Raw genomic sequence first — 14,123 nt, 5'->3', positions numbered from 1 at the left:
CAGTGGGGGTTTACGTGAAATAGACCATAAATAAATGGGAAATGCAGCAAATACTGTAGTTTCCGTTTGTGGATCCAGGGAGGACAGTGACGGTCGCTCAGCCCAGATTGAAATATCTGAGCAAATATTAGAAGGACATGTGGACATGTTCATGATCCCCAGAGGATGGATCCTAATGTGTTTGATGATTCCCTGACTTTTTCCCTCTAGCACCTCAAGCAGGTTGATTTGTGGTCCAAAGTAAAATGTCTCCATGGGATTTGGTTCAGACATTCATAGTTAACTTTGATGATCCCCTGACGTTTTATTTTGCACTATTCATCAGTAGTTCAACATTTCATTTTTTGAAATCCTCCCCACGTCCTGATATCAATATATTAATAAAGTCTTATGAAAGATAAAAAATTGGGTTAAAGGGTTAAAGTAATGTTACGATTACGATAAAAGCCAATCTGTTTTTAATTATTCAAAAGCCTGACAATAAAATACGTATAATTATTTGGAATGTATCGACAGTGGATGCATTTCTAATGTGTAGCTGGAGTTTTACAGCCTTGGAGATCTGCAAGTGTGATTATAGGATGTGTAATCATATATCAAAGATGCAAATATTATAACAGCGTAAATGGCCTAATGTGTTTATATCATGATGCCCCAGGTCAGTTTTCTCCACTGCAGTTGCAACGCCAGTCAAAAACGTGGGTTTAGGCCTGTTGGGGAATCAGAATGGAGGATCGGCCTTCTCCGTTTTAATTGAAAGGGATCAGTTCTAGTCCTACTTTGCAATGTTAACCAATTTTTAAGCAAGGTTTGCTCATGAGGTCCCTCACAGGGGCCACGGAAGAGCATTAGGAGAGTAAACTGACTTCAATCCTAATTACTGTGAGATAAATAACTACATGTATGGCTCCTTTTACTGTGTTTTGAGCCGTTAAACTTCTTCCCTCTGTCCCTACCTTACCTACGCCGTCCCCCCTACACACACAAACACAAACACACACAAACACACACGCATTCACACACGCATGCACACACACACAAGCACACACACACACGGACACACACACACACCCCAGAGACAAGAGCTCCTTCAGGACGTGACGGATGGCTCCAACAAACTTGTCGCTTTCAAATCACAGGAAGTGACAGAGGAAGTTTTAATGAGAGTTTTGTCTGTGTATCCAGTCAGGCCTTCCAGGCAGCCGATGAATAATAGACACTGTGGCTCAATACTCTGAATACTCAATCAATGGCACTGGGAGAGGGCCTTGGCAAACACATATGGCAGCCCGGGGTGGGCGGTGGGCTCAGGAGGGGTAGAAAATACTGGGGCTTCTCCATCTGTATCTCTGAAAAAAAGCCCATCTCTATTGATGCCGCTCACTTTTGTGCTGGGGTGTTTTCCTTGCTGGGGATGACAAACAGGCTGTTTGTGCAGTATTGGAGGTTTGTGCATAGAGGCTCCAGTGAAGGTGCTCCTTTAGCCCCGGCCCCTGCATATCAATGGCTCCCTCACTGGGACATAGGGGACTGATCCTGAAATAGATATGTGGATTCTTTCATTCAGGAGCTGTCGTCAGAGCACATAGTGAGCTGCTCCATTGTCTGCTGAAGGATTCACCTTTTACACTTTGAGTTGGAGTACGTGGAGACTTTTGCCATGTGTGAATGCTGGTCTTAGCTGACTAATGAGGATATTGTGAATCTATTAGTCAGACATTTTGTCTGTGCAGCCTCCTGCTCTAAGCTGTTTTGACATGGAATGTTTTTGTGATGAATCGCAACGCAATTTCTTCATGACAGCATATCTGATTGACCTTTCCAATAAGACCGTGTGTGTGTGTGTGTGTGTGTGTGTCCGTGTGTGTGTTTATGTGGCGATGTATCTATGTGCAGGTTTATGTGGAAGTGTGGCATCACTTGTGATTTGACAGATGAGGAGACCCCAGGGAATTCTGAGCAATGAGATATAAACTGGGAAACGGCCCATTCTGTCTCCGCTGTAGGAGGCGAAATGCCACTGAAAACCCAGAGGAGATATTTCTCTGAGGTGCCTGTAATGAACCTTGTAGCCCACAGGCCGAAATCACCATGATTGCGGTGCAAGTATCAATTCAAAGTTAAGAGTTGTTGAAGGATAATTGTGGTTTATGGCAGCTTGAGTATAGTATTCATAGTTCTGGTGATTCATCTTGTCTAATAAGACTTTACTCACCAAGTAGTTGCTGAGACTACTTGGAAACTTGCATTCAGACTCTCAGTCAAATCATAAACAGAAGCCCTGACTAATAAAATAAGTTAATTTACTTTTTAACGATTTTTCTCTGAATAAGTTAACTTATTAAATTATATTCATTAATATTTTAGTAAATAAAATGTCCCTAATTAGGTAAAAACAAGTCATAAATTCCAAAGTTTCAAAACGGAGAGACAACCACTTTAGTAGAGGACGAAGAGTTTGTGGTACTTTTGCTAAAAAACTATCGATGCCACTTTATTTTATGTTGATTGACTAATAGATTAATAATGAAAACAATTTACATTTATCCCTCAAGTGCACATAATCTTTTTGTGCAAGGATTATAAAACATTTGAAAAAGAGAGGAATTGAGACCTAAAGCTGCCGTTTAAGGATTTATGTGCCTGTGACTTTTCAAGCACGAGGCTCTTCCTCATACTTCTGATAAGGAAACAGTCTCCATCTTGAATACCCACGATCCATTTTGAACAAATCACAAGAAGTATCAAGGAGGGATTATGACCAGCATTTCAGGTTTGTTCACTTTGGGTATCACATCCTGCTGTCCATAATCTGCAGTTTTACAATCTGACTGATCATCTGACTGCTGCTGTTTGTTGTGTTGCCAGACGTTTTTAGTTACTTAATGACAACTGTCAATTAATTTCTTGGAAGCCGAAAAAAAGCTCCAGTTCCTCAACTCAAAAACAAGACAGAACGAGGTGCAACATTTCCAAAAATACTTTAAAAGGTTTTTAAAGTCTTGTATTTGACTTGTTGAAACCTGCAAAAACTCACAATAATCAATAATCTTTATAGTCTTATCTCACTCCATTACATCAGATTATTATATATTTATCCCACATCAGACCAAAAATACCACCCTGATCAAAACTAACAGTGCACATATTTGAATTAGCTTTCCCTGCTGTGGTGCTGCTGGAGTGTATCATTTATTTTCCCTATTAAAACACTCGTTGGACACGCGTTCTCATCGCTGTGCTCCAGAAAGCCATAATCCTGCACTTTGCCAGTGTCGGGGGACAGCAGAACATTAGCCCCTGAAGTTGTACAGTGACACTGTGATGACACTGGAGTGTGTATGTGTCGGCTCTCCTGGGACTGGCCACTCTCCCTCAGCGCAGATTGGAGGTGAGACCTTGAAGAAAAATTATTACTTTTATGTTTGCTTTATGGCTCATTTTTCACATTAGACGCAGAAAATCTATTCAAGGGTCACAGAATTCCTGCTTCTCTTGGTCGGCCAGAACTAATTCTTGCAGCCCCTGGTATCGATAAAGCATTCAGCGGAGCAAAGTATGCAGGCTATGTACTGCAGCTCTCAAGTCTTTATTTTCCACCAGCCAGTCTATTGGGACTTGTTCAGCCCGTATCTGCAGGGGTTTTGGAAATGTCAACTACACACTTGCACAACCACACACACACATGCACACAGAGAACGAGCACAGTCGGCGTCGTGTCATTGTGCCCTTATCTGGGAGCAGTGTGGCCAATATGACTTGTGATAAGAGATAGCATTGCCAGAACGAGTCATAAAACCCCAGCTTTTATGGTGCGGTTATTGTCTTTCTGTCTACAATTATGGTGATTACTCATTTCCTCTTACCTCCCCCCATGGCCCTCATGGTGCACTTAATAGACTGCATTTTACTAATGGAAAATTAAGTAGCCGCCGTGGCAGTGGGGTTTATAAATATGTAAAATATACTTTTAATTATTTCAAGTGAATCTGGCAGCTAATCAATAAAGAGGGACGTGACAAACATACGTTTGACACAGGCCATTGTAAAGCTACTGGTAAAAGATAAGCATGGCCTGTCAGCGCAGTCCGGCCCTAATGAATATTTTGAGCCTGTCATGTAAGGAGACAAATGGATTAATTGCGCCCCGCTAATATAATAGCTTCTTCATGAAGAGTGCACGGGGGAGGCAGAGGAGAGGAGAGAGAGCTGCGAGGTTCTCAACCCTGATGTCAAATAAATATTTATTAGGGTTGAGGGTTAAGTAGATTTTTGCGATTACACGGATAGCCACTTAAGCACAGTTGTTTATCATTTATTTGAAAATTGATTCATGCCGATTTGTTTGATGTCATATTAATTTTATTTTTAGTAGTCTGAGGCAGTGAGGGCATATAGAGGGATCCGCTGCCACTGCAAGAGAGACAGTGGCAATCGGACATTCAAGTGACGCCATTAATCCATCAGTTATTATATTATATATTAATTTTTTTGCAGAGAATCATTATTCAGGAGACTTAAGTCATTATTGTATTAAGTTTGTAAGTAGGTTTTGATGAACTCATTGATCATTTTGTTTGATGAAAGTCTTAACAGAGCCCAACGTTACTCTTTATATTATTATTATTTTGTCTGTTCAACAGTTTGAATAAAAAATATTTACAGCAATTTACAATTTACATTATAGAACAGAGAGTAGCAGATCATCCTCATTTGTGCATTTAGTTAACAAGTCAGTCTTAATCTATTTTTCAATCACTAACATATATTGTTTTTTTTGTTGTTTTTTAACAGTTTAAAACCCAAAGATTTACAGTCATTTACAATTGACAACATTATATAACAGAGGAAAGCTTAAATTCCTCATATGTGCAGTTAGTTAACAAGATAGTCTTAAACGAATAATCAATTACTAATATTTTAATCATTTTTTATTTTCTACCTTGACTTTGCACAAAGAAAAACATGCAACCCTGCAATTTAATCTGCAACAGAAAGAAGTATATATCTTTAATTTCCCACGACATATTTCAACCCGGTCATTTTTATTTCACGAGCCACTGAAATATTCACACAAACGCACCGTTTTGACAAATTGCCCAGTTTTTCCTCCCTCGCCCCTTTTTCGTATCCATCTCTATCTCCGAGTCTGTTGTCGGCACTTTAAGGTGAAGGAGACCATAAAGACAAGTGAGCACAAATAAGTATAGGGGGCCTTTCCTGGAAGCCATCCCCTCGCAATGGGAAGCTATGACCTTGAGTCCTGTGTTCGCCCAACGCCCCTCTCATATGCAACCCCCCCCCCCCCCCCCCCCCCCCCCCCATCCCATCTGCCCGCCTCCCTTCCCCTTGTCTCTGCCGTCGTCCCTCCGAACAGGAGAAGGGATGACGGAGGGAGGAGAGCACGGCGGAGGGTTCGGGTCAGCAGCCGCTGTTCTCATCAATTAAATGTGCGACAGTGTTTTCCTCCGGCTGAACTTATATGTCAAGGAGATGGGCAGGACCTCATGTTTGTGCTTTTGACAAATCAGCAAATGTTTAATCTCAAGATGTGCCGGCACTCATAAATAATGCAGAGGCCGGGCCGGGGCTGGGCCCAAACTATCTCCCGTGCAGCGAAAAGAGAGGTGTCCGTCCCCCGGCCTCGATAGGAAAACACAAGAAAACACTAAATCCTCCCAAATGACGGCCTTTTTTTTCTCCAGATGTCTCCTTCATATGATCACACCCATTCAACCCCTTTTACTGTACCTAAGCATTATGGGTGTCTGCCTCTTCTTATAACTCCTTCCTTTTAACTCTGTCACCATATTTCTCATCTAACTCTTTGTCTTTTGCCTTGATTTTCTCACTCGTGTTTTAATTTGGTCACTCTGGTCTTTTATAGTAAAAGTTACTCTCCACTCTGACATTCTTTGAGAGGGGCAAAGGAGACTCAGAATGATCCCTAGGCAAAGGTCTGCTATCTCAAAGACACAGGGGATTGAGCTTGAGCTTTGCCTCCATTTGCCCTAAATGTAAAGAGGGCAACAGAAAGCAGTGTAGTGGACTGTGAACCGCATCAAATCCCCCGCTCTGCACGACTCTCACTTCTTCCCACAGACTTTGATTGGCTTGTCCACCGACTGGGAAAGTTTCCTGATTGTTCACAGGGAAAATTAAGATTTTAAGCCTATTGAAGTCGATCTCTGCTCATTCAAAAGTCCATCTGAATGTGTCCTTTGAAAGCTCAAATTGTTGACTCGCCACATTAGACGACTCTGAGCCCCGAGAATAGGGGTGTGCTGAGTGTACTGTACTGGGAGCACGTTGCACCTGTTGTTGTGTACTTGATAGTGTGTAGTGCTTGTCGCTTCCCATTGAGTGGAGCTTTGGGTAGTGTGCTGTGGAGTGTGTTAAAGAGTGGGGCACTGCACTCTCAGCCCAGTTTATTAGTCGAGTTTTGAAAAGGTTAAGATCAGGGATCCTGGAAACTGGAGAAATTATTTACCTACGAATTCCACAAATGTTTGTCTGTATGTGGAACGCACATCTCGAGAACCAGTGTGGTTTGGACCCATCTCTGGGTCAAACTGCAGTCAGAGTAATTTTAATTATTTTGTTTATTTTCAGTCACCATTACAGACTGAGACAGACATTTACAGGAGTCGTGGGTGCTGATTTCATTTTATGAAAAACATTGACTATTAAATCTCCATTGTAGTTTAACCAGGTAGGATGACAAAGCTTTGTAACTTCTCTCAGCACCATAGACTGTTTATAAATAGGACTCACCAATGACAAGGAATAATTTTGAAGAAGCTCTGTAACATCAACACAGGACAAGAGAACAGGCAGGTTTTAAAAGAAGGCACTGCACTGGTGAGATAAATTGTAGCCCCCGAGGACATTGGCAATTTTGTCAATAAGGGTGGTAAATGTTTCATATGGAGAATCCTCACCTGGAAAGTGGTTTGATAAAGGTGCAGCAAATCCAGTAAAAAAAATAGAAATGAATGTTTTTGAATAAAAGGGAGATTCAGAAGATTCATGGAAAACCTGTTAACTCAAATTCTATTCTCTTCCTTTTTCAGGCTCTCGGAAGTTTCTACTTTATCCACGAGTCTTTGAAAAACGTCCACCAGTTTGATTTCAAAGGTGAGTGCCCCCCTCCGACACACTTCCTCACATACATCACCTCCCATGAAACCCTCACATCGTGCCCCCTCATCCCACCCCTGCATATCACACACAACCATTTGCAGGCTATTCCCGCTTCCATCAAAAGCAGCGAGCTAAGATTGGCTTTGAGGATAATGTAAAGGGAGCGGGACAGAATGGTAATGCTTATTAATATTAGGATTTAATTCATACGATTTCGGGCCTACAGTAATGGTGTGTGGTGGGTTATTGGACAGTTACAGCGGTCTCATCAGCCTGCGGTGTCAGAGGCCCCGGGGTGCAGTGGCCGTGCTAATTAAAGAAGGGATATAGATGTGGAGGCACCTCGCTTCCTATTAGACCCAAGTCAGCATTAACACCAGTTACCCCAGTGAAGGACAGGGCGAAGGCAGGGGAGGGGTCGAGAAGGGACAGGACCACTCCCCTCGTACACACAGACTTTAAAGATTTGATTTAAAATTACGTCGACAACTGAACACGTTTTGTTTTCTTTTGTAACAAGGCTTTGTCGCAGCAGACCTGTGACAGTCAGAAAAGCTCAAGTGTAACCAGTAAATCAGCGTTTACACCACGTGCTTTTCCCAGGAACTGTGAAAAATTATTGCCTGATTGGTCAAGTACTCCAGCGTTTTATTTCCTTCTAAATCTAGCATTTGTTGTGGTTTATTGCTCATCTCTTTTTCAGAGTTGTCTCAATAAACCCATTTGCGAAGCAGAATATCACAATTTTAATCTCCACCATGTTTACTGTTCGATTTATGTAGCGTTGTCGCATTAGCGCCACCTAGTGGACTGGAGAGGAATAGCTTGTCGTAGCCGTCAGTTTTTCTACGTCAGCAGGCTAATTTGCAGATTCTCCCCCAGTCTAAAAATGTGGTGGAAACACAGATAAACAACTGTCTGCTGGAACCTTTTGGTTCCTTAAAAAAAGTTCTTGGGGTTAGAAGGTCCAGGAACTTTTTGTGAAAACGTGGCTCATCCATGACAATGCCTTCAAGTGTCCCAGTTTGTACCAGGACCCTGAAACGGACAAAGATAAATTGTCTTCAGACATATTTTATTATTCACACTTTGTGCTTTTCCTTCTGTGAAATGTCATAATAAAATAGGTTTCTGCAAAGACTGAACATGAACAAAAATCAGGGGTCTGACAATAAAAGATACCCTCCAGTACAGATACAATACTCAGGGCTCACAGTTAGACATTCACAATATTTTTTTAAAGTTGGAATGAAAACAAACTGACTGTACACAGGCATGAAATGAGCAAAACTATATTTTAGTAAAAACATTTTCTCTTAGGATTTATTGGAAAATATAATAGTAGAATATCTTTAAATCGGCTTTTTCCTACAATAATGTAGTTATGTAAAAGATAACAGGAATCACAATGACCAGATTTATCATTGTAAATATAATTGTATAATTGTTGCTTTGTCATGACATGCTATTGTATCACAGCGTCGTTGCATCCATAAATGGCACTAAATTCTTCTTCACACCCATTAAATCAACACAGCAGGGTTTGTACATAGGTTTGATAGTGGACTTTGTCGTCACTCTCAGGTCAAGAGAGTTTACAAACGTGTTAGGCCACTTTACAATCTCTACAACACACATTTTATACTTAAGTGGCTTGATTTAAAGAAGGAAATACCCACAATACAAATGTCAAAATTCAGAAAGACCAAGAGCGGATGAACCTGGACAGACAAACGTGCATTAGTAATTGAATAGAAGAAAAGAAGCATTATTCTATGTTGACCTTGTTATATTTTGTTCACATTATGGCAAACGAAATTAAATGTAAATAAAGTCTTATCTGAATGCATAATCTACAACAACTTTATGCTTCCTCTTCAAAAATCCAAGAGAGTTGCTGTTTGAGTCTTAATTGCTTCAGTATTTACTCAGGTTGTATTAAGATATATTCTTCATTCACTTCATGTACTATTGTAGTATTCAACCTGGGAAATAGAAATAAACAGGCACATCTTTTTCTTTTTTTTTTTGAATGACCTTTAACACTCTTCTTTTAGCTGAATACAGATGATCCTCTTTCTGACCAGCAGGTGGGGCAGTTGTCTGGGGAAGTCCAGGTGTCTCTTGTTCTCACTGAGCTCTAATGATATCAGGAGATTATCAATCACATGAGAGGTCTCCAAAAATTAACCTGTCGTGTTTGTAACAGTAAACAGCGTTTCTCCCTTCCTCCCCCACTTCCCATCCACCTCCCCCCTCTCTCTCCATCTCTCTGTCTGCTCCTCCCTTTAGCCAAGAAATTCCGGAAGGTGGTGGGAAAGGAAACCTGCTCAGAGACACTAGAAACGACACCAACGCTGGAGAAGGAAAAGTTTCCACAGGACTACTTTCCCGAGGTGGGTTCAGTGATAAACACACGTGATGGACTGATGGTGGTGTTGTCACCTAATGACGACTTCCTGTTGTAACGCTGACTGACAGGTATCACAGTGAATGGCGGACATGTGTTATGGCATATGGACACACGGCTCGTTTACATCATAGACACTATGCAGGTTTGATAAAGTCATCAATGGCAAAGTGAAGTACAGTCTTTTGACAATTCATATAATTGAGTTTTCATATATAGTTTTTCCTAAATAGGAAATTTTATAAAAAGAAATGAATGCCAAACTTCAGATAATAATTCAAACAAAAGAGATTTCCTCTTCCCCTACTTTTTATTGATTTCTGTCAAAAGCCATTTCATTTCTTCTGTGTCTTTTTCTTCTTTTGTTTAACGGTCCAATTTTTGGTTTCCGCTTCAAGGAAATCGGGCGGACACATGGCTGATTTGAAAACAAATCAGTCAGAAAATTCAAATCGTGAAAACGGGAGAAAAGTCCTTGTTGTTTCTTGCCCGTGTCCCGTGGAGCAATTCTCTGCTCGCTCTGCCGTGTTCAGTCTCCTGGTGTCGGTGCGGTGTGCCATCGGGGTTGGGGGTGGGTGGGGAGGGAGCTGAGCGCAGAGCATAGCAGTGCTGATATAGTAATAAAGAGCACGACCGCCCGTGTGTCATCCCCGCACTCCCCACTCATCTGTCAACCATGCTCCGACGGCCGCCTCCGCAAATATATGCAAAACAGATGGATACGGCCCCTTCACACACTTCCCCCCAATTTCCGTCTCTTTCACACACTGCAGGACTCCCCCACCCCACCGCCCACCCCAGACATACACACAAACATATGCATCCACGCACACACACACACACACACAGACACACACCCCCAAACAGCTTCACATCTCTGCTTTCCCATTGCAGAGATGATCTAAAACCAATTACACTGATTGAGGCGCGAAGCCATTTAAAATGCTTACAGCAAAGCATTGTTCTGCATTTAACAGGACAAGCAGAGAAAACCACAAAACAAACCTGGCACGGCGCACGGTGAGAAGGATGAGGGGAGTGATGTAGGGAGAAAGGAGGTGTGTGTCGCGGGGGGCAGATGAGAAAAGTTTTGCCCAGTGATTTATGCCTCTTTCCCGGCCGGGATATGAATCTGGGATGATGCTCCAGAGAGCAGCACTCCAGATAATGTTAGCCCATTTAAAAAGAGCAGATTTGTGTAGTCTATCAGGGTCGGCGAGTATTTTTTCTCTCCCGCCTCCCTCCTCCTCTCCTCCATAGTGAGAAATTGGTTGTTATCATAGATCACAGATACTGCTCAAACCTCTTATGAAAGATGAATTAATTTCACTAATGCTTTAATGCAAAGCTCTCATGAGGGAGGCAGACTGGTGATAACCCCTGCCTCGTCCCCGCTTCCTCCGCTGGTGATTTATTCCCTCTTTTAGTAGATGAAACCGCCTAGATTTGCCATCCATCTGCAGCTTTGAGGAATCCTATTACACGGGGGATCTTGGACCGCACGGGACACCACAACAGGGTCCCGAACCAGCTTTGGGTCTTCATACCTGAAATTATTCAAAGTAGACAAAAAAAGGAGAGACTTAGCGGTCAGGTTTCTTGTTTTACGTGCTCATAACTCATTTGTGGTGCAAATAAAAACTTTGTGTGTTTGAAACTCGTCCAGGTTGTCAGACAGAATCCGGCGGGAGGAAGGTTAGAGTGACAGCAGACAGCTCAGGTGGCTGCTGGGAGACAGATGTGTATGTTTCCCTGCTCGAGTCTTACCTTTACAGTCGCCCATTAATAAAGTGTCAGCGAGCGAGATGCTGATGACATCATAGTGGGAGGGCTGCTTGTTTGAAACACAAACAAAATGTCATTCAGTACATTTCAGTGCACGGTGGTTTCGACACATGAAGTGTGTGTGTGTCCGTATTTACTCACATGATTCTTTATTGTGGAGCACAGCTGCAGCTTACAGGTTTTTTTTTTAACTATTGCTGAATCCATCAGTTATTTTCAAGGTTAACTGATAAATTGTTTTGTCTGTAGAAATGTGAAAAATTTCCACCTCAGCTTTCCAGAGCTCAAGGTGAAGTCTTCAAACCATTTCTCTTTGTCCACAACTCAAAGAGTTTAGATTTACAATGATGTAAAATATTTGAAAAACAGAAAACACTTATAAAATAAATCTATCGTATCACCTAGATTCATGGTTTTTCAGTCCATTCATCAATTAATTTCTCAGTCAGCTCCGACTGTTCTTAACAAACAGAACTCAAAGCAGACAAGTCTTTTACCCTCTGAATAATTTAATAATGTTGAAAAGATCAATTTTTATTTAACCTAAATCACTCTCATGATGGCTTTCTTATTTCGCCTTTTAAAAGTGGCTGAAACTCTGTGTCATGAAATAAAACATTAGTTCTAATCACTTACATTCACACTTATTGCTTGCGGCTCTTTCTGCTCCTAGTTAGATTCTGATTTAAGCGACAACCCGTCCGTATGCAAAACGTCAGTTCTTTCCATAATCCCACCCTTGAGTTATAGCTGGAAGGGAAGGGGAGAATAGCGGGGACATTAATTGAAATGCTGAATAAGAGGGAAGTGGACAAAATAGTGGGCGCATTTCTTCTGAAAGGTCGCCGTGATGGATTTGGCGGCTTGTCGTTTCCCGTTGTTCCGTCAATCTCTCCATCCCCCCAGTGGACATTAATATATTTATTTGTTTGGCGCAGTAATACATGCCTCCAAAAACCATTGCATCATAAGGATTTGTCATTGCCTTATATAAATAAAGTATACGACCCAGACCTTAATGTGCCCTTGCTATTGATTGTTTTACACAGGCGTAGGGAAAAAAAAATAGGGAGGGAGAAAATAGGCGACAGGCTGTAGATCAACATCCATATGAGTTTCTATTTGTTGTTTGGCACCATGAGCGTGTCCATAAAAGCATTGACTTTTCATATGCCTTTTAGTGCCCTCTGTAGTGAGCTCTGATACGGGGCTGTGATTACTTTCCAGTTCTGCCCCTGATGAAAGTTAACTTCCTCTTCTATTTTTCTCCTTTGATTTAAGCCGGCGTCGTGTGATTCATCGGTGTGATGCGCACGTTAAGGAGATGAAGTCATTTAAACTGGCATAGCTTGTAAAACGCTCTCTGCATTTATCACCAGACAAGACACCTGTGACACAGATGCTGTTGTCGGTGACAGGTGTGATCCATGAGACTGCAAGCAGCTCATAAATGCAGGGATAATGTTGAAATGAAAGCCAAATGAAGGTTTTCTTCACTCATTTTCTGTACTAGTGCAGTGCCCGCTTTTAAAACTGCCTCTTTGCTTGTCCTGTGGTAAAGCTCCGGAGAACTTCAGAATTATTCCTTGTCATTAGTGAGTCCTCCTCAAACAGTTCTACAATATACTGTCACTCTTTTATTGTTTGTGTGTTTAACGTCTTAACATTCTACGGTGCTTAGTGAAGTTTGAAAACACTGTTCATCCTACCTGGTTTATCTGCAATGAGGATTTCATAGTCAATGTTTTTCTTTATAAAATAAATTAATACTGTTCACGAACGCCTTAATATTATTATTATATCATTATTAAAACATTATTGTGTCGGATATTTCTGTTAAGCAATCGACACAATCTTTAAAAAATAAAAGCTCTGTAATTCAGCTTGATAAAAAGCATTGCAGCAACAAAATGAAAAGCTGTGCTTTTACTTTGTGGCCAAATTGCTAAAGACGTTTCTATGAATGTTGTTGCCATGACGGAGATTAGTCCGATATGTCAGTCCAATAAAAATGATCAAATTAGCCAAATTATCTGGCGAGACAGATATTATTGCTGACGGGACATTTTGGCTAGTGGGCCGCCAATTGTGGACCACAGCTGTAGTTTATCCAAGGACGTAGAAGAAGGCACGTTCAACTCAGTCCACAGACTGCCTGTTCGGGCCCCACCCCCACTGACTGGGATAGAGCACTGGTCACTTGTTTATTCACATTTTTATTACTATTGAACAACCAAACCAAATTTGACACTGCACCTCCCCGGAATAATACACCTGCTAAGTGTGAAGCTGATAAGATGAATGGTTAGAGAAATATGTGTTCAGCATACAGACAGAAATTTGTGGAATTAGAGGGAACAGGGAAGGAAAACCTCAGACTTGACTTTTGCCTCTTTAAATCCATCATTTTGCTTTTCAGCATTAATTTTTTTAATATTTGAGAGCTGACGATACTTGTGGTACATCACACCACACACACACACACACACGTGTACCATTATGTGCTGTCCAGTTATATAAACCCTGTGTGAGGCCCTGTCTTATTTGATGGGCCACCCTGGATGATGGAATAAAGATAAATGTGACTGTCTACCGGGGCTCAAATCAATCAGTGTTTGTGTGTATTACTTATTACTCACAGTGCATTTCTGTCACGGGGCTTTTGTGTGGCCCCCCTCTCCTCACACCCCCCTCCCTTCCCCGTCCTGCACTTTTCTATCACCCCCCCTTCCCCAAAACATCACCCAGCCATAATATTATTTATGGGGGTCAGACTTTGAGCTGA

General features: G+C 41.5%; 1 protein-coding gene across 9 annotated transcripts in view; it reads left to right on the top strand.

Annotated features, from left to right (window-relative positions):
* LOC117775372 (inositol polyphosphate-5-phosphatase A) overlaps window positions 1–14,123 on the top strand; it is a 149,551-nt gene that overhangs the window by 75,333 nt on the left and 60,095 nt on the right. For all 9 annotated transcript variants that reach the window (XR_004616258.1, XR_004616257.1, XR_004616256.1 and 6 more), the window contains exons 5-6: window positions 7,074–7,137; window positions 9,436–9,539. Coding sequence is in view for 6 of the 9 variants with exons in the window: in XM_034608456.1 (XP_034464347.1) it covers window positions 7,074–7,137; window positions 9,436–9,539 (168 nt within the window). In the remaining 3 variants the exon portion in view is untranslated. The remainder of the gene's footprint in view (window positions 1–7,073; window positions 7,138–9,435; window positions 9,540–14,123) is intronic.

This window comes from Hippoglossus hippoglossus, chromosome 15 (genome assembly GCF_009819705.1).
Source record: "Hippoglossus hippoglossus isolate fHipHip1 chromosome 15, fHipHip1.pri, whole genome shotgun sequence".
In the NCBI taxonomy this organism is placed as follows: domain Eukaryota; kingdom Metazoa; phylum Chordata; class Actinopteri; order Pleuronectiformes; family Pleuronectidae; genus Hippoglossus; species Hippoglossus hippoglossus.
The sequence above is the reverse complement of the archived record's forward strand: the minus strand, read 5'-3'. Positions and strand labels throughout refer to the sequence as shown.